The 17,298-nt window shown below is 37.2% G+C and overlaps 2 protein-coding genes across 2 annotated transcripts; both read right to left on the bottom strand.

Annotated features, from left to right (window-relative positions):
• Positions 1 to 3,622: 3,622 nt before the first annotated feature.
• LOC133868449 (uncharacterized) lies at positions 3,623 to 6,031 on the bottom strand. Its single transcript, XM_062305349.1, has 5 exons — positions 5,237 to 6,031; positions 5,073 to 5,130; positions 4,883 to 4,966; positions 4,607 to 4,742; positions 3,623 to 4,469 (listed from the first exon to the last, which is right to left on the bottom strand). Exons 1-5 carry the CDS (start codon positions 5,856 to 5,858, stop codon positions 4,200 to 4,202), a joined length of 1,170 nt encoding a protein of 389 aa, XP_062161333.1. The 5' UTR covers positions 5,859 to 6,031; the 3' UTR covers positions 3,623 to 4,199.
• Positions 6,032 to 12,267: 6,236 nt separating this feature from the next.
• LOC133869785 (uncharacterized) lies at positions 12,268 to 17,298 on the bottom strand. Its single transcript, XM_062306857.1, has 7 exons — positions 15,547 to 17,298; positions 15,335 to 15,456; positions 14,340 to 14,855; positions 13,138 to 13,663; positions 12,912 to 13,050; positions 12,709 to 12,802; positions 12,268 to 12,615 (listed from the first exon to the last, which is right to left on the bottom strand). The coding sequence occupies exons 1-7, from the start codon at positions 16,606 to 16,608 to the stop codon at positions 12,498 to 12,500; spliced, it is 2,577 nt and encodes an 858-aa protein (XP_062162841.1). The 5' UTR covers positions 16,609 to 17,298; the 3' UTR covers positions 12,268 to 12,497.

Genomic DNA, 17,298 nt, shown 5'->3' with positions numbered 1-17,298 from the left:
TTAAATTACAGATCTCAAAAATTTCCATGGGTGCAAATAGAATGTAGCTAATAATGTTTCCCAGTGGGGTATCAAGTTTTTCATCAATTTTCTCATCAAGCCATTACTAAGCAATCAGCATTACAAGAGAGAGGACAGAAGAGAATGGGCAGTGTGGGAAAATAATAATAATAATAATAATAATAAAAGGGAGGGAGAGAAAATGAATTTAATAATATTTTAATAATTTGGTGAGTGAATAATATTCACTATTGTTGGTGAGTATTGTTCACTTACCAAAACTTTTTAATTATGGTAGTGAGGCTACTGGAGTGTATTTTTATATGTTTTTACCAAATTGTCTTATTAAAATAGCTAAAAAGTTATTTTGGTGAGGCTGCTAGTAATGTTCTAAATTGCCAATTTTAGTCTTCTAATATTCACATTGAATGCATGCAAAAGTTTCCCGACTGCCTTTTCAGTAGTAAGATTAAATTTGACATATTTATTAACTATTATATTCTCGTGAATAATATTATACGTCATTTTATTATTCTCTCATCTCCATAGTTTTTTGTGGTGTGATCACCCTTAAGTAATGTTATACATGACCTATTTTTATCCTTAAAAGCTTATTTGACGTGTTCTCTTATAATATTTGGTGCATAAAAATTAAGTTTTGAGAAAAATACAATTTAGCCCCTCAAAACTACCACTCTTTCTCCGGATAGTCTCCCAAAGTTTATTTTTAAAAAAATATTGCGATCGATCGGAGGACATACTGCTTCTTTCTAGCATCGTCGTTGGGCACGATGTACGTTTGCAGCTCTGCGAGCTTGAGCCCGGCCGAGATCAGCAAGCTGATAATTGCGAATCGAAACTCGCTGAGCCAGACTATAAAATCGGTCATCAAAGTGTTGTAAATTGATAGTGACCGGAAAGGTGTCGAGAAGATCGGGTTGCGGTTGAGAAATAATGCTACCCCAAACATCCATCCTTTTTAAAAAAAATAAAAAATAAAAATAAAAAAAGAAATAAAATATTAGTTTATTTAATTTTTTTGATTTTTTTTGAATTATTTATTTATTTGATTATTTTTAATTGAAAAATGACACATGACAGGGGTACTATGAGGATATTTTGCCAAAAGGGACATTTTTCAAAGGTTTTGGTAATTTGGGAGGCAAGAGTTCAAGTTTTGATAGTTTTGAAAGCTAAATTGTATTTTTCCCTTAAGTTTTTTTAGCTGGAAGAACCATGTCATATAGGCTTTGGAGATAGGGATGTGGTGATAAATATAATTACTCGGTTTTCCTAACCAAAAAATTAATTTTCATGCATTAAATGCTATAGGGATTACGCCACATAAATTTTGGAGAATGGAGGATAACATTACTATATTCTCATATAGTAAATATAATGTCACGTCATTTGAAAATTTTAAATAGCGTAGTACAATGTATATCGTTAGATGCAATTCATTTATGAATAATTATAACTACTCATCTCTTATTTTAGTGGGTTGACTGGCATAATATGGAAGTGTGATAGGAGATGAGATAGCATGAGAGTGAGATAAAAAAAAAAAAGAGGATAATTGCATCATTGGTCCCTGGAGTATATTATAATTACGAATAACTCCATATGGTTTAAAATGTTCATGAGAGGTTCTTGTGGTAAACTATAATTACAAATCGATTCCTAGAGTTAAATTCCGTTAAAATTTTTAACAGATTCTATTAAATGTCATGTCAGTGCCACATCAAACTAATAAGATGGTGACACGTGTCCATCTGAATAAAAAAATATACATTTATTAAAAAATAAATAAACAAACTTTTTTTTTAAAAAAGAAAAAAATTAAAATTCAAAACCTCCGGTCAATGGGGGTGGCAACGCGCCACCCTCAGTGGCCACAGGAGGTGGCACACGGCCACTTCTACTTGACATTTAACGGAATCCGTTCCCATTGAAAGATGAAGAGAGGGACCCAAAAGAAAATATGAAAGAGATATGTCCCTCAAATGCCAAAACATCTTCAAAATCAGAAACTTCAAAACCGAAGGTTCAGAAATGTGCTAGCTTGGAGAAGAGCTCCGGAAGTAAAGATGATATCAGTAAAACAGAGAGAGAAAGAAAAAAAGAGAGTTGTTTTCATCATTTTTAGATCTAAGATCTGAGAGACCATGATCAACGGGGTTTTATTCATTAATATTTTTTTTTTATAGGAGTACTATTTGATTTATGTGACGGTTGTACATTAATATTGTGAGATATGTTACATGTACATATTTTTTTTAAATTAATCATCGGATATGTAAGACTCATATGTGTGTTCTTGTAGGTCTTACAAATTCAATGATTAATGTTTTTAAAAAAAGAATGTACAAAAGATATACAAGAAATGTAAAAAAAATCATTTCTCTAATATTGTTGGGGGGTTAATGTACATGGGTGCACATATATAAGTAAGGAGAGGGAGGGAAACCCTAATGGATGCTATGGTGATTGGACTACCCATTGGGTTCGGATTAGGGTTTAAAAATTGACCTACTATGGGCCCATATTTGCCCTTTGCCGTTACCTAATTTTAATTTTAATTGTATTATTATTATTTATTTTTTAAAATTTTTTATTTTTATGAAAGTGTAATTTCTCTTGAAATGGGACAATTATCTTCTTCAAATGAATAATATTTATTTCATGGTTAGAATTTAAAGTTTTTACATTTAACGGTATACTTGATAACAAATCATCTAAAATGTTTAAAAAACCTGCCAACCAACATTGACATTATGTACTCACATTAAATGTATTGATTTTAAATCATGACAATTAATATATAGTATCTATTTCATTTGAAATTGAGATGGGTGATTTCATAGTTGAGATTTTGTTTTGTTTTATCTAATAGTATCGTGATCCTACGTCACTATGTGCATTACTATGTCATTTAAATTTTTTAAATAGTGTGATATTATATATACCGTTCGATGAAATAAAATAAAATCTTAATTGTGAAATGACTATCTCCAAAATCCTTGTCCATCAATTACATAATAACTAAAGTTGATGCTATGCCATTTATGAGTAATTCTAAACGTTATATCCATGTCCTTCTAATAATGAGGTGGCTTTTAAAATTACCATTTGATTAAAATTCAATAAGATCAATCATAAGTCCAATGGTAATTTTAAAAGCCACATCACTATCGCAGGGACATAAGAAGGACATAAAAATGACTTCTAGCATTACTCACCAATAAGAATAAGAGTGACTTTTAACATTACTTGTCATTTATATAGGCCATCACGTCACTTTTGCAAGGTTCTTATAGTAAAATTGGTGGTACTCCCAATCTTAAAAGAATGTGTGATGACAAAATTGATTGTTAAAAACTATCAGATAATTTTCTTAAATAAAAGTTTAGCACAAGAAGGTCACTCTTGTGCTAAAGAGATGGCATATCTTGGGAATGTCAACAAGCTAAGGTCCCTCAACCTCATGGCTAAGATTCCCCTCCAATGCCACTTTACATGGAGTTGAAGGCATGATTTAGCTGTCATCATGCATATACTTGTGCTACTCACTGCACAAAAGTTGGAAAAAAGAGAGTTATGTGGTAAAGAAGTTAGCGAGCCATGGAGAATATGTTTGACATTAGTTCAAACCTGTTTATTCAGTACAAGGAAGAAGAAAAACACTCAGACAGTGAAGTTTACAGCAGACTTGTTTATGATCCTTACAGATGATAACTAAGGAAAAAAGACAATGGTATGATTGACTGATCTGAACAAAACACTGTAGCCTTGGAGCAGAATTAATAATTCTTATCCAGTCTAAGGAAAGGAGAAGATACGCGGGCTGGGCCACCTGTCCTGCTCTGATTATCCTTTACAGCCTGATAAAAGGAAGGAAAAGGTGGGATGTGGTGGTGGTCAGAAGTAGTGAGAGTCATTGACACCACATCGCACACATGCCATTGCCTGCCCTCCTGCACATGCTGTCTGTCCCTCTGATTCTTCTCTCAATTGCCTTTATTCTTCTCTCTAATCATCTCATCCTATCGATCTCTGCCTTCAAAACTACTTTTATTATATTATATCCCACTACACACAACTAAAATACGAAAAGCAAATGTCTTTGGTTAGAAAATCATCTACTATTGCTTATGCTTGATTAATTTTTCATTTTGTCATGTGATTCTATAAGGCGGCGGTTACTGCAGGACAATCGGCGGCGCATTGGAGGTGTGGTGTCTCTGACAAGTGATCAAGTGGTCATTGGTGAGGCCAGCGGCTTGCATTAGTGAGTGGATGACAATAGGGCCAACCGACCTAAAACCCCTCTTCACCATGTCTTTGCTTATGGTTTCTGATTTTGAGGTCTTCACAGGGATCTTGTGGCATGATTTGTATTGAGTGGAAATCGGCTTGTGGTTCACAAATCCCCACAAATACTTGTCAAATGACCCAAATTCTCTCTTAATCTGTAAAAGAAAAGATAAGAAAATATTACATTTTGCAGCTTATGATAAGTTAGACATATAAAAAGGTTGGGACTTGGGAGTAGTTCTTCATAATGGGGGTAGTTGCAATGAATGAGGTTGAACTTTTGTTTCCTTACCTGAAGAATACGATTGGAGTTGTCAACAACTCCTCGAACTTGGCTTAAGTCTATGCCATACTTAGCACTAACTGAAGTTATCTCCTTTTCAATGAATTTGGCAACAATTTCTGCATCAAAACCTGAAAAAGCATCCCTGGAAAAAGAATTCCCAGCAGCCCTTGGTTAGATTTTATTCGTGAAAAACAGAATAAAGGAAAGCACTAGGTTAATAACTTACATTTAACTTTACAAAACAAAAGGGTACAAAAAAAAAGAGACTGAATTCACACCCACCTAAACAATTGCCGTTTCTTCAAGACTGAAGTCCAATCTGATCCAACTTGTGCAGCAGTCAACGCTAGCAATTCAAACAACAGCCTGCATATACAGCGTATAAATGTCAGTTTTCAATGTGGGTGTGGGTGTGTATGAGTGAGAGAGAGAGAGAGAGAGAGAGAGAGAGAGAGAGAGAGAGAGAGCTCACTTATCATCATGGACAGGAACTCCCCATTCTTCATCGTGATAAGCAACATAGATAGGATCTGCACGCACAACACCATAAACAAATCATAAAGCTTTCTTTCTAATTTCCATCATAAGATATTTATCTTTGTCCATAGAAAGAAGCTCACAGGTAAGTTACCATACCTGAATTAGGTGTGATGAAAGTACATCTCTTTTCTTCCTGACCACTCAATGAATCAAGAGGAGCTACCTTCCCTTCATACTTGGCAGATTTTGTTCTTCCATAATGGGCAATTCGTATCTTTCGTTGTTGTTGCATCATTGCAACATGTTCCCTCCTGGCCTCTGCTATGCTTCCTGGGGTCTCAATTATCACGGAGGAACAATATTTCAATTGGAAGGTGTCAACAGAAGGTGCAGCTGCAACCCCACCAGATTTTTTCGACTTTTTTATCAAACTTGCCTGCTTAGTCAAGCATTGTGGTGTCAAGACCTTCTCAGCTCTAGAATTCAGCCCATCAAGATCATTGTTTCTCTTAAGCGCCGGTGGTCTAGGTGATTTTAAGTTGGGTGAGATAGGCGGGGACAATGAAAAAGGCTTTGTTTTAGGATTAGCTGTTTCAGTTGGTGAAGGAATAGATGGTGGAGAAGGGATTTTTTTTGGGGAAGTCTTCTTAACTGAATTGCGTCTTTCTAAGCTAGAAACTTGGTTGCAAGTTGGCTGAAGGACAGGACGTCCATTGATTTGAGCAATTGTCAGGGTAGCATTAGTCTCCCTCTGCCATTTCAATTTAGGGGAACACATTTTTTTTATGTGCTTTTTGTGGATGGGAAGAAATGAATGATTTGGGTAGTACAACAGATTATTGGGAGAAATGAGAGAATAAGAGATGGGGTTGAAAGAAAGGCAATGAAAGTGGTGAAGGACTTGATGAGGATTTAGGGATGATGTGGGGTTTTATAAAGTTTAAAGTGGGGACAGAGGACAGGCTTGGTGAAGTTGTAACATGGAGGGGTCGACTGCCATACATCCTCTTGTGAGGGCTACTGTTTTTGGCTAATGTGAAGGCATGAATGATAATGACACAAGGGATCAAATCAGGTACGGGTAGTGTCGAAACATGGGTATAAAGTTATATAGGTAAATTATAATCTGACTAATTTAATTAAACGGATTAAACCTTTCAACCTTAACTAGCTAAGCGGGTTATGTAAAAAATGACCTGTAATGATCCAAAGAAAAGCGCTAGCCACATCTGCACTATCACTTCAAAAGAACTAGTCAATTTGGAGTTTCCATAGAATTCCTTATAAGGCCTAGTTTTACCTAATAACTAGGCAATGTGAGACTTAACACTCATGACTATCTTTATAAACCACTTATTCTATGTGAACTATTAATCTCTTCTCAATATGGGACCGGGGTGTTACATTACTGGTCATAAATGACACTATTAAAATTGGGTCAAGATAATTATAATTATCATTTTGGTGAAGCAAGAGAAAGTGTGGGGATGTTGGTGTGGTGCCACTGCCAGCCCTCTCATGGACCCTCCTTTCACTATTCTTGGTGCCTTTACTGCTAATGAGTCCATGATCCTATCTAATCCCAAGTTGGAGAGAGGGTCAAGGAGAGAGACCAATCATTGCTCCTCTTTACAGCTTTCTGAACATCTCAAGATCATAATAAGTTAATCAATGTTAAGCTGTTTGCTAGATATTAGTTTGAGTTTTGTTGAACTAACCACATAAAAGTGGTTAAAAGTGGTTAAAAGTCTTCAAAAGCTACCCTATACACGGTGATTGCAGACCAGTTGACACCTATTTAATTATATCAACCCTCTCTTTCGTTTTTTTAATGATGAAAGCCAAATCATTCTCAAGTTTATTAGGCTACACAGAACATGAATAAGACATATCACATCTTTCCTGAAAACGGTCCCCCAACATTAGCACGACGAATTAACATGGTCATTCCAATGACAAATTTGAATTAATGTATTTGAAGTAGGGTTATCAACCGATGCTCTTGCAGATCTAAGTAAAGCAGATAAGCATTAGTAGTGTGCAATCTTTCTTGTCCTTGGAAGGGTGTCCGACGTTCAAATATTGTTGAAGCAGAATTTCGGACAGCTGAATCTCGACGACGGACTCTTGCAAAACAAGAAGAAAGTGACTGAAAAAAATGGTGGCTCCCGTGAGACCAAAGTCATCTACAGTTGATTTTGTAGATAAATCATATATAGTTCATCATGCTGGATAGCCCCAAAACATCATACCCCATCTAAATGTCAAGATGAAATTAAATTGGTTTGATTTTTTTTTGAGTTCTAGCCCAAGAAATATTTCATTGATTTGTTCTAAACAAAGTTGCGGGGCATACTTGAGATAATAAAGCCAAGAAACTTGAAGAAACAATGACATGTCAACGTCTTCTCCAGAATTGGTTTATGCATTTTGATTTGAAGAAAACATGCCATGTGCTTCTCCAACGTACTTGCATCAATTGAGAGAGGCATTTCCAAGACAACACTTGGGCAAATTAATGATTATGTTTCACATCTCTACATATAACTAACTCATCGTATTAATGTGTCAATAATTTGACGACAGAAAAGGTGGTATCATCCTGATCTTAAACTCCATCTCACGGTAAACTGCTTGATATTCACGCAACCCGCAAAGTTGATGAACATGAGATACTTCCTTTGGCATCTTCTTGAGGCTAGCTAAGTGAGGGTGAGGAAGAAGCCCCTTGAGAAAAGTATCATTGTACCTACAAAAACCAAAAGCTGAACTTGTCTTATGTTATAAATAATTGAATGTTGAAAAACAGAGGTCACGAGAACCCAAACTGATCCTCCTTCTGGTCGCATAAGCTACCCCATCGATGATGGGACAGATCGAATAGTGTCCTCAACAGGTTTTGCACGATCAGTTCCAGAAAGAAACCATGCTCAAGCACTCATTTCATGTAAAATAGATTGACTTTTCAGACATGGTATCTTGTGAACATGTTCATTATGCATGCACCTAGCTAAATTTAATTCATGGCATTTTTGGAACTGTCTTCCTGCTAATTTTCAAGAAAATTAATTGAAATGGAGGTGATGGGGGGCAAAAGGGATTAAGGAAGAAGAAGAACAGAGAAAGAGAGGGAAAAAAAGAAAGGGAAATTTGATTGAGTCATACCATCGAGAAGGGGAAGAAGAAAATGACTCACACCTCAAAATAAAATGTGTTTATTCATCAATTCTAATGTGTTTAATTCCATAGGAATATCTCCTTAAGAGGTAACTCAATCGGCTGGGGATCACGCCTTATGAAGCGGAAGTCACTGGTTTGAATCCCTCCTCTCGTGTGGACATGTAAAAAAAAAAAAAAAAAAAAAAATCCATAGGAATATAAAAAAAATACTTAAATAGACACCGATAAAAACCCTAATTCTAACCCTAATTTAACTAATTTGGGCTAAGCCCATTTATTAAATTACAAAATAACACAACTCTTAAAAATTAATTAAAACATAAGTTATTTCTTGTAACATATTTATATATAACTCTGTCTTCCTGCATCAGAAGGCGAGTCATGTACTATTTCAAGGATTATGATTAGGATCTTTAGTACTATTTCATAATTCAGATTAGATTTTATAGTATCTAACTGTGTATATCTTGTCTACGTTGCCAAGTCATGTATTTTAAATTTTTCAATGACGTGGCATTACGCACACCATTAAATGTCGTAAAATTTAGTTTGGAGCATGAAATTATTCGTCTTTATATCACTAGTCTTTAACATATAATGAATCTTTATTGTTACTGGCCCTTTCATATGAGCTGTTGTTAGCTAAGGGGGGCATTCTTAATGACATTGAAAATAAAGGGCTTGTTGCCCTTGTCCCTGTCTCTATGCATGGTTTTTCTCTAACAAGTGGACCTCGGTGCTGGCATCTCTTAGTGCCAGCATTCTGTATTACAGATATGAAAGAAAGAAACATAAAAAGATAAAATTAATACAGGAATTGTAGGAATAGGATGACAGAATTCTATCATTTTTTATTCATGTTCCAGTGATTTGGACGGATTAGGATCCCCTTCAATTTTCGTCTGAATTTGAGAGAATTCGGACATGTGATTGTTAGATAGCACTTATGAGACCCATTTGACAAAAAAAAATTGACTTGCCTAATTATTTATCCGATCAGGTGGGTCTCATAAGTGCTATTTCACGATCATTTATTCGAATTTGAGAGAATTTAAACAAATTTTTTGAGAGAATTCTAATCGGTGTTGGACTTGATGAAAAGTGTAGCCTAAGCGATCCCTGAATGCATGGGGCCTTCAATGTCATGACTCATGATGGAGGGTCTAGATGAAATCTACTAGCTAGGCTTATATCCAGCTTATATATCTGCCAATCACAGTGCACCACATCACAATCAAAAAGGCCCAAATAACAAGATTTTCCATTTTAGAGCATGGAAAAATTAGCGAATTATGGGTTGTTCGTGCTGTTTGCGCATAGCTGTCTGTTGGCTCCACAATGATAGGAATGTACGTAAAATGTAAATGAACAAAATTTTCCTCAACGGCTCGAGCTGGACTTGTCTTCGGTTCTTTTATTAAATGAACTAATTTTTGGCATTTTTTGGTGTACATAAATTATTTTTAGTTTGACCGTAAAATTCTCATTAATTTTTGAAAAATAATTTACAGTTTTCAAAACTGTAAATCGTTTTCTAGATTTAACTCTTCATTTTTGCAAGTACGTTTGTGGGAATCCGCCACTGCCGGGCATTGGAGTTTGTTGGTAGCTCGACTCTACCGCTGAAGATCCTCAACTTTTGGTATCCGATTGCCAGAATCCAGCGGCACTGACCGGATTTCGGCGGATCAGATTTCGGCCAGTTTTGGCCGAATTTGTCTTGTGCGGCCGAAATCCGGCCAGCACAGCCGGTGACTAGAATATGGAAATTTCAGCCGGATTTTGGCCAAATTAGGCTAGAGTCCAGTGACGGCGGCCAGGCGTCTCTGAATTTCGGCAGAGGTTGCTGGATTCTGTTTTATTCTGTTGGTATTTTTTTTTTTTTTTTTTTTTTTTTGTATGAGCCAAACACCGAAAATATTTTTAGGAAAATATTTTACGTCGAAACAAACCTAGCATAAATTAAAACAAATATTTAGGCTCATTTATTAGACTAGCACAGTTAAACTCCAAACTTGATCATAGTTATTTTTATTATTTGTTTATGTTAATTTTAGGAAATTAGTAAACAAGCCGCCACGTAAACTTTTATTTTTTTTTTAGGGATAATTGCACCGTTGGTCCATGTGGTATGTCATAATTATTTTTCACTCCCTATGGTTTAAAAAGTTCATGGGAGGTTTTTGTGGTAAGTAATAATTACAAATCGATCACTGGCGTCAAATTCCGTTAAATTTATTGACAGATTCTGTTAAATGCCACGTCAGCACCACGTCAAACCAATAAAAATGCGCAACGTGTCCATCTTAATAAAAAAAAAAATTATTAAAAAAAAAACTTATTATTTTTTTTAAAAAAATTCAAATTCAAAAAACAAAAAAGCAAGGGGTGGCCTGGCTACCCCCAGGCCCCAGCTTATGGGGGGTGGCCAGGGGTGGCCTTCGGGGAGGCCGCGGCCACCCCCAGTGGCCAGGGGTGGCCCGAAGGCCACCCCCAGACCATTGGGAGTGGCGGCGCGCCACCCCCGACGGCCACCGGGCCATCCCTTGTTTTTTTTTTTTTTTTTTTTTTTGAATTTTAATTTTTTTTTTAAAAAAAGTATATATATATATATTTTTTAATAATTTTTTTTTTTATTAAGATGGACACGTGACGCATTTTTATTGGTTTGACATGGCGCTGACGTGACATTTAACAGAATCTGTCAAAATTTTTAACGTAATTTGATGTCAGGGATCGATTTATAATTATTGTTTACCTCATGAACTTTTTAAACTATAGAAAATGAAAAATAATTATGGCATACCACAGGGACCAACGGTGCAATTATCTCTTTCTTTTATTCCGCTATTCTTTTATATTTCCATGGCATTATATTTTCTTTTAGTTTGGAACCATTTTGGTTGTCCAGAAAGAAAAAAAGGTTGACAATCATTTGGTCCGCAGTAAAAGTGAAATTTCTATACCTCACTGCTCATAAAATTGCTAAAGATGTGACAAGATTTTTCCTTTGGCAACTATTTTTCTTAACTTTAGTAACACTCAGAGCTGAACTCTGTTTGGTATCTGGGAGAAGTTCTGCATGATATTATATCTAAGAACCACCATTGATATTGCTTGGAAAACACTAATGGTAATTTTGCTCCTATTTTCTTCCCAAAGCAGAAATACAGTAACTCTGCTGACAATTGTTCTAAACTCTTCGAAAATGATGGTTGCTTCTTTCTTGAGACTTTGGAATGTGATTTTCTGGGAAATTAGCTGATACAGTTATGTGCTTAAAGCAACTGTGTGAAAATAACAACTCTGCTGGCAATGCAGCTACTTAATGGTTCAACATACTGGGAGCAAGGCAGGGGGAAAAAGACCCAACATTCTTGTACATCTTGACATCTTGCTCACTTTGTACGCAAAAAGAAAAAACAATTATGGTTTTAGGCTCTTTCCTTCTCCTTGAAGTAGAGGGGTCGATGACTTTGTATGGAAGTGACAAGGAAGAGGCCCAATATTCATTGTTCAGTAGGAATAATAGGCCCAAGATTCATTCTCTTTTCATTTAAGATATCCTAAATGATTCGTGCCTTCTCTTTTTTAACTACTCTTCTTTGGGTTGATTACTTAAACAACATAAATATGGCTAGAGAGAGAATGAAGATAGTGCTATTTATTCTCTTAAACAACATAAAAAGAAGAGTAATGTTGCTTTTCACACCCATTTATCATGTCCGACTGATGTGACGTGTTTTAAGTGACTTTTCATATTAGTCACTTAAAAAATCAAAGTGTTAGCCACTTAAAACATGCCACATTAGCTAGCTTGAAATGGGTGTGGAGAATAGTATTACTCTAAAAAGAAACAGGACCCTGTCAATACAATGTAATTTGCACGCACCTAAAAGAAGATAATAAGTATTTTGGCTAGTGCAAAACAAGCAATAATTTTTAGTCCGGCTGCTGTTTGAAAGAAAAGAAAAGAAACCATCTAGAACTATATACATAGAGAATGATGATCAATAACAGAGATTGTTAAATGTCATTTCCCTTTAGAAAAAAAACACATACAGAGTACACGTTGAAAAAGAGAGAGCATGTGTAATGTTGAACGAGAAGACTGAAGACATGTACAAAACATAGATGGTAAATAAAAAATAATACCACTTCAACTTTCCAACTCCCGCTTTCCAAAGTTCTACGGATAAAGATGGTCCTCTGGAGCAAGAACTCGATCACCAGTACTCTACAAGCCCACATATGCTCGCACGACATCCATTATTGGAGCTCGACATATTGGACATTTTCCGTTACTCCATTGCAATTCATGAGCACATTTGAGACAGGTGCACATGTGTCCGCATCTGACACATACGAGAGAAATGATATCTTCACTGACAAAATAGAATATGAAAACATATATTCAACAAGGGGAACCTTAGTTTCAAAGGAAATACCTATACAAAAGTGAGTCGACTTGCATTTCGTAGCAAATACAGCAATTTCCTTTCTTTGGTGCCCCATCATCGGACTTCTTCCCTTCCCCTCGAACTGTCACAATGATTTCATACATTATGATTCCAAACTCCTTATGTAGTTAATCATTTGAACTCATGTATGGTATGGATTTCAGTCATAGCTTAGAGGAATGAGCACAAACCTGAATGAACCTCTTGATTAATGGATTGTTGCAACATCATCTGCATGTCCATGCAGCCCTTTATTGATTTTCTTAGTTCGGACATCTCATGATAGAGTTGCTCCAGATGGCCTCTCAAATCGTATATAAGTTCCATTTCCTGTTAGTCCAGCAGCATTGTTTCGTTGTCAGAAACTCAACAGCTTTATATTGGCATAACTCATAGGGAAATAAAAGTAAAACTCACAGTTGAATTGTGATTTGTGGAGGAAGGGTTTTGCTGACTATCCTGATGGTAAGGTTGAGATAGTAAATGTGGGGACTGAGATGTAGAGTTAGCAACTTCAGAATCATCACTAACTTCATTATCTCGATCAGTCCATGACCATAATTGAGACGGTGAAGGCATTTGTGGCAGTGATGAGGATTGATCAAAATAATCACTGGCTTCATTATACTGACCGCCAATTAGGCTTTCCTCTTCCTCCTCCTCTCCCTCTTCTTCTTCATCTGCCCCATCTCTGTCTTCCTCCCCCTCTGGTTCTTCTTCTGCGACATCTCTGACTTCCTCCCCCTCCCCATTCTCTTCTTCTTCATGACTGCCTGATAGATGCCTATGCCTTTGTAAGAAAGACATCAATTGGTCCATTCTCCCTTGGCTGCCATGCTCTTCTTCTTCTTCTTCTGAATGCATTGTTCTTTCCAAGCGAGATGACATCAATCTGTCCATGCTCTCTCTGAAGTCGCTGACAAGAAAATTTGATACTGTTCTTCTGCATACAGATAATTGGAAATCCAAATTGGTGAAACATGAATGTATTTGTACAATATCCATAAGAAAAATTTTACAAATACAGAGCAAACAGTTTTCTAAGTACAAGGCCATGCTTCATTAGTCATTATCAAGGGCATCTAACTTCATATTTGCCAATCTTTCATTTGAACTTTAGCATCCACTCGAGGTGAATTGATGGCCTAGGGCTTTAGAAGCAATCCTGATGAAAGGACATATTTATAGAAAAAGGCTTTGAGCAAAAGTTTTTTCTATTTATTTTTATTCTGTTATAGTGTTAAATGATCACTTATCTCAAAAGTTTAACCTTATTTAATTTACATTCTAATGTACCCCTCACGTCTGGACTCAAATTTCCCTTTAATAGCTAAGACCCAACATGCGAAATATTTAACTGAAATAGAGGGTAAATGATAGACAATATTCGAACTCGGGACTTTTGTTCTTATATTATGTTAAATCACTATTAATTCTAAAAATTTAGCTGATAAGAAGGGTTGAATTTAATTATTTAATCTGGTGCGGGAAGCATTATATATCAAATCCGAAGGACAGCTTAAATGCCTGTCATAGTTTATTCACTCTTAATTGTCAAGAGTAGAACAATGTTGGGAAAAGAGAGAAAACAGACTGGGGGAATGCAAGCTGGTATATACCTTTCAAGGAGATTACGGATCTCCCCATTGCTCGAGTTGTTAAGCACCTCCTCGTACCGTGCTTGTCGGCGGCCTTCCCAATAACTTCGTGGGCGAGAAATGTCACCAATCCAATCGTAACTGGATTCTGCATACTCATGTTCACTGACCTCTAGTTCTTCTGCTATGTCATTCTCATCCCAAAAGTTTAAGGAAGCAGTTGTACTATCTGCGGTTGTTTGTGAGTCAAGGTTTCTATCCTCTAATCTTGTTCCTTGGTTTATTACATCTGAACTTGGACTGGCTTCTTCACGAACATCTTCCCTAGTTTGTGGCATTGAGTTCTGTACCTGCTGTGTGCTGTGCTGCTCAGTTATACTAACTTTCTCATTAATGGTGTGGTCACTAGGCTCATTGGTAGTGGAAGAATTGTCCAAATCAACGGTGTTGTTTACTATCTCCCGATGATGGCTTCTTGGATAAGCTCCACTAATCTGAGCTGTTGCTACCTGCTTAGCACCTGTCCTAAATCTGTCCCTGCATCAGAAAACCAAATGTAAGAATTTTTGAGGCTTTAACAAGGCAGATAGTTTCATAGGTTCAAATAACACCCAAATTGCATGCCAAATCATTTTCATCAGCTTTGCAAACTATTGTTCAGAACTCAAGGGTTCAATTTAAAATTCATCTGATGAAGAGTATTTAATAGCCTCCTAGGCTTGATACCATATTAAGACAGTTCCCATATCAAGGCTATTTTTCTTCGAAATATAGGCATAGGCCCCATTCATGTCAAATACTGCAACAGCGTTACTTCTATTTTATTTTTGGCACAAACTCATTAATTTAAACTTTTTGATAAAGTGGTGTCCTGATATGTTGTTATATTAAAATTTCACTGAAAGATCTTTCCCAAGAATTTGTGTTCCACATACCACAGCAAACCATGTTACAAACCCTTCATCACTTGCATATGTTAGAATTTAATGCAACTTGTCAATGGAAAAGGATTATACCTGAGATGCATAATGGTAGATCCCTGTGGTAATCCATTCACTCCAGATGTTGTTGTTGATGGCGGGCACGGCTGATCTCGAATCGCCATGCCACGCTGTAGTAATCTAAGCCGAATCAACGACTGCAAAAAAGCATGATACCAGGAAATAAATTTGTGTAGATTGTATATATCACAAAGGAAGAATTTTTTTAAATGAATGAAGTAGTTTACCTGAATGCGGCCTCTTTGTGTGAATCTTGAAACAGGTCGACGCTCAACCAATGTCTCTAGCTCCCTATGCCTGTCACGTTCCAAGTGCATAAGCAAATCCGTGAATGCTTGCCTTCCTCTGATCCGAGGTGAACTTATAACCTGCGAGAAAACTCTTTGCTCCGTTTGTTCGTGTAACGAAGAACGCTCTCTAGATGGCGATGCTTGCACGCTAGAATGCCCATGGCCATGATCATTATCGTCGTTCCCAGAAGTTATTGGACTGGGTGTTTGATAAGCAGACGCCAATCTCTTAATGATATCCGCAACTCTAACTTTTTCATTCTCTCCTGCATCTGACTTTCGGCCTTGTGATGAGGAAGGTGCATCACTCAGAGCCGTTCTGTCGGACTCCCAGTCGGCAAACTGGTCGTCGTTAGGCTGAGCATCATATCTTTCACGAGCAGAGTCCCCTGCTTCTTCGGCTGATGATGGTTCTTCAACAGAGGACCCGTTCTCATTGCAGCTGAATCCAGAAGTAGACCTGGAAGGTGAAGGTGAGGTGGCCGAATTCAATTTCAAACCGTTCAACCGGTTTAGCCTCTTCTCCCATATCTGAACAAGGGAAGAAGCACCAAGAATTGAGGTTTCAGTAGAACTATTCGATGGAGCTGCAGAGTCTTCCCTCCTAGAACTCGAAGCCCTTGATGAAACAAGAGACGGTGAGTTCAATAGTGGTAACAACTCAGCCTCCTGTTTCTCAATGGTTGAAACCACTTCTCGTGCTTGTTGGGCAGCCCATCGATCAAGAATCCGCGACTGCCTACGGCGATTGTTGGTCTCTCCGTTGGCGACCCAAGAATCAACATTGTTGTTCTGATCCCTCTCCCTCTTCTTGTCGGATGCAGAGCAACCGGAAGAGATTGAAATGCATGAATGGAGGTGACCTCTGACCAAATTCTTGAGGTTTTTTTGGAAAGTCGAGTGGGCATTGCTTTCTCTGCATCGGTCTCGCCTGTTGTGATCCCTCAGAACACAACCAAACGGCGCAGAGGCAGCAATGTCGACCTGCGAGGACGCCATTTTCCTTCGGAGTTTGGATTCTCACACTCTGGATATTTCAATCATTTCTTTTCTAGAACCCAAAAGACGACACAACCCATTTCAAGAAAATGAGTGGTGAGATTGGAAACCCAATCCAACCTCACAATCTTTGTCACCCCTCAATCACTCTTTCTACAATTGGAAAACCCCCAAAAACACAGAAATAGAGAGAGAGCGAGAGAAAGAGAGAAACAGAGGAGGAGAGCCACTCGCGCTGACACCCAACCAGAGGAGCTGTCTACGGCCAATATAAATGATTAAACGCCAAGCATACCTCACACCCGTTTGCAATTTACCTTAATTTAGAACTCCCATGTAACCGCATAGAAAGAGAAACAAACCCACAAAAAAGAGAAAGGGAAAGAGAAAGAGACAGAGACAGAGAGTTGGCAAGATTTTTCAAGCAAAAGAGGAAGAGGGTTGTGTCTAAAATTGGAGTTGTAACTGTTGGTTTCGATGGGAGAAACAAAGTATGAAACATCGGAGGAAGCTTCACATGTGTGTTATGAATATATCTATCAATTGTAGAGGACGAAAACAGAGAAGGTGGTGAAATAATGAAACAGTGAAAGAGGTTGGTGAGAAACGTTGGTTTTGAGCCGTTGGGAACGTGGGGTCGCAGACGCCATCTATGTTTAGCGGAAAAGCAAAATGCATTTGTAACAGAGA

The sequence above is a fragment of the Alnus glutinosa genome, chromosome 5 (genome assembly GCF_958979055.1).
Source record: "Alnus glutinosa chromosome 5, dhAlnGlut1.1, whole genome shotgun sequence".
NCBI lineage: Eukaryota > Viridiplantae > Streptophyta > Magnoliopsida > Fagales > Betulaceae > Alnus > Alnus glutinosa.
The sequence above is the reverse complement of the archived record's forward strand: the minus strand, read 5'-3'. Positions and strand labels throughout refer to the sequence as shown.

Bases quoted from the DNA above. Each gene is read 5' to 3' on its own strand.
- LOC133868449 (XM_062305349.1), bottom strand. From the start codon at position 5,858: ATGTGTTCCCCTAAATTGAAATGGCAGAGGGAGACTAATGCTACCCTG. The intron at 5,131-5,236 runs GTATGGTAACTT...TTGTGCGTGCAG, and splicing joins TTTCATCACACCTAATTCAG to ATCCTATCTATGTTGCTTAT. The intron at 4,470-4,606 runs GTAAGGAAACAA...TTTCTTTTACAG, and splicing joins ACTCCAATCGTATTCTTCAG to ATTAAGAGAGAATTTGGGTC.
- LOC133869785 (XM_062306857.1), bottom strand. From the start codon at position 16,608: ATGGCGTCCTCGCAGGTCGACATTGCTGCCTCTGCGCCGTTTGGTTGT. The intron at 14,856-15,334 runs GTATAATCCTTT...TTTCTGATGCAG, and splicing joins TCTACCATTATGCATCTCAG to GGACAGATTTAGGACAGGTG. The intron at 13,664-14,339 runs GTATATACCAGC...ATCTGTATGCAG, and splicing joins ATCCGTAATCTCCTTGAAAG to AAGAACAGTATCAAATTTTC.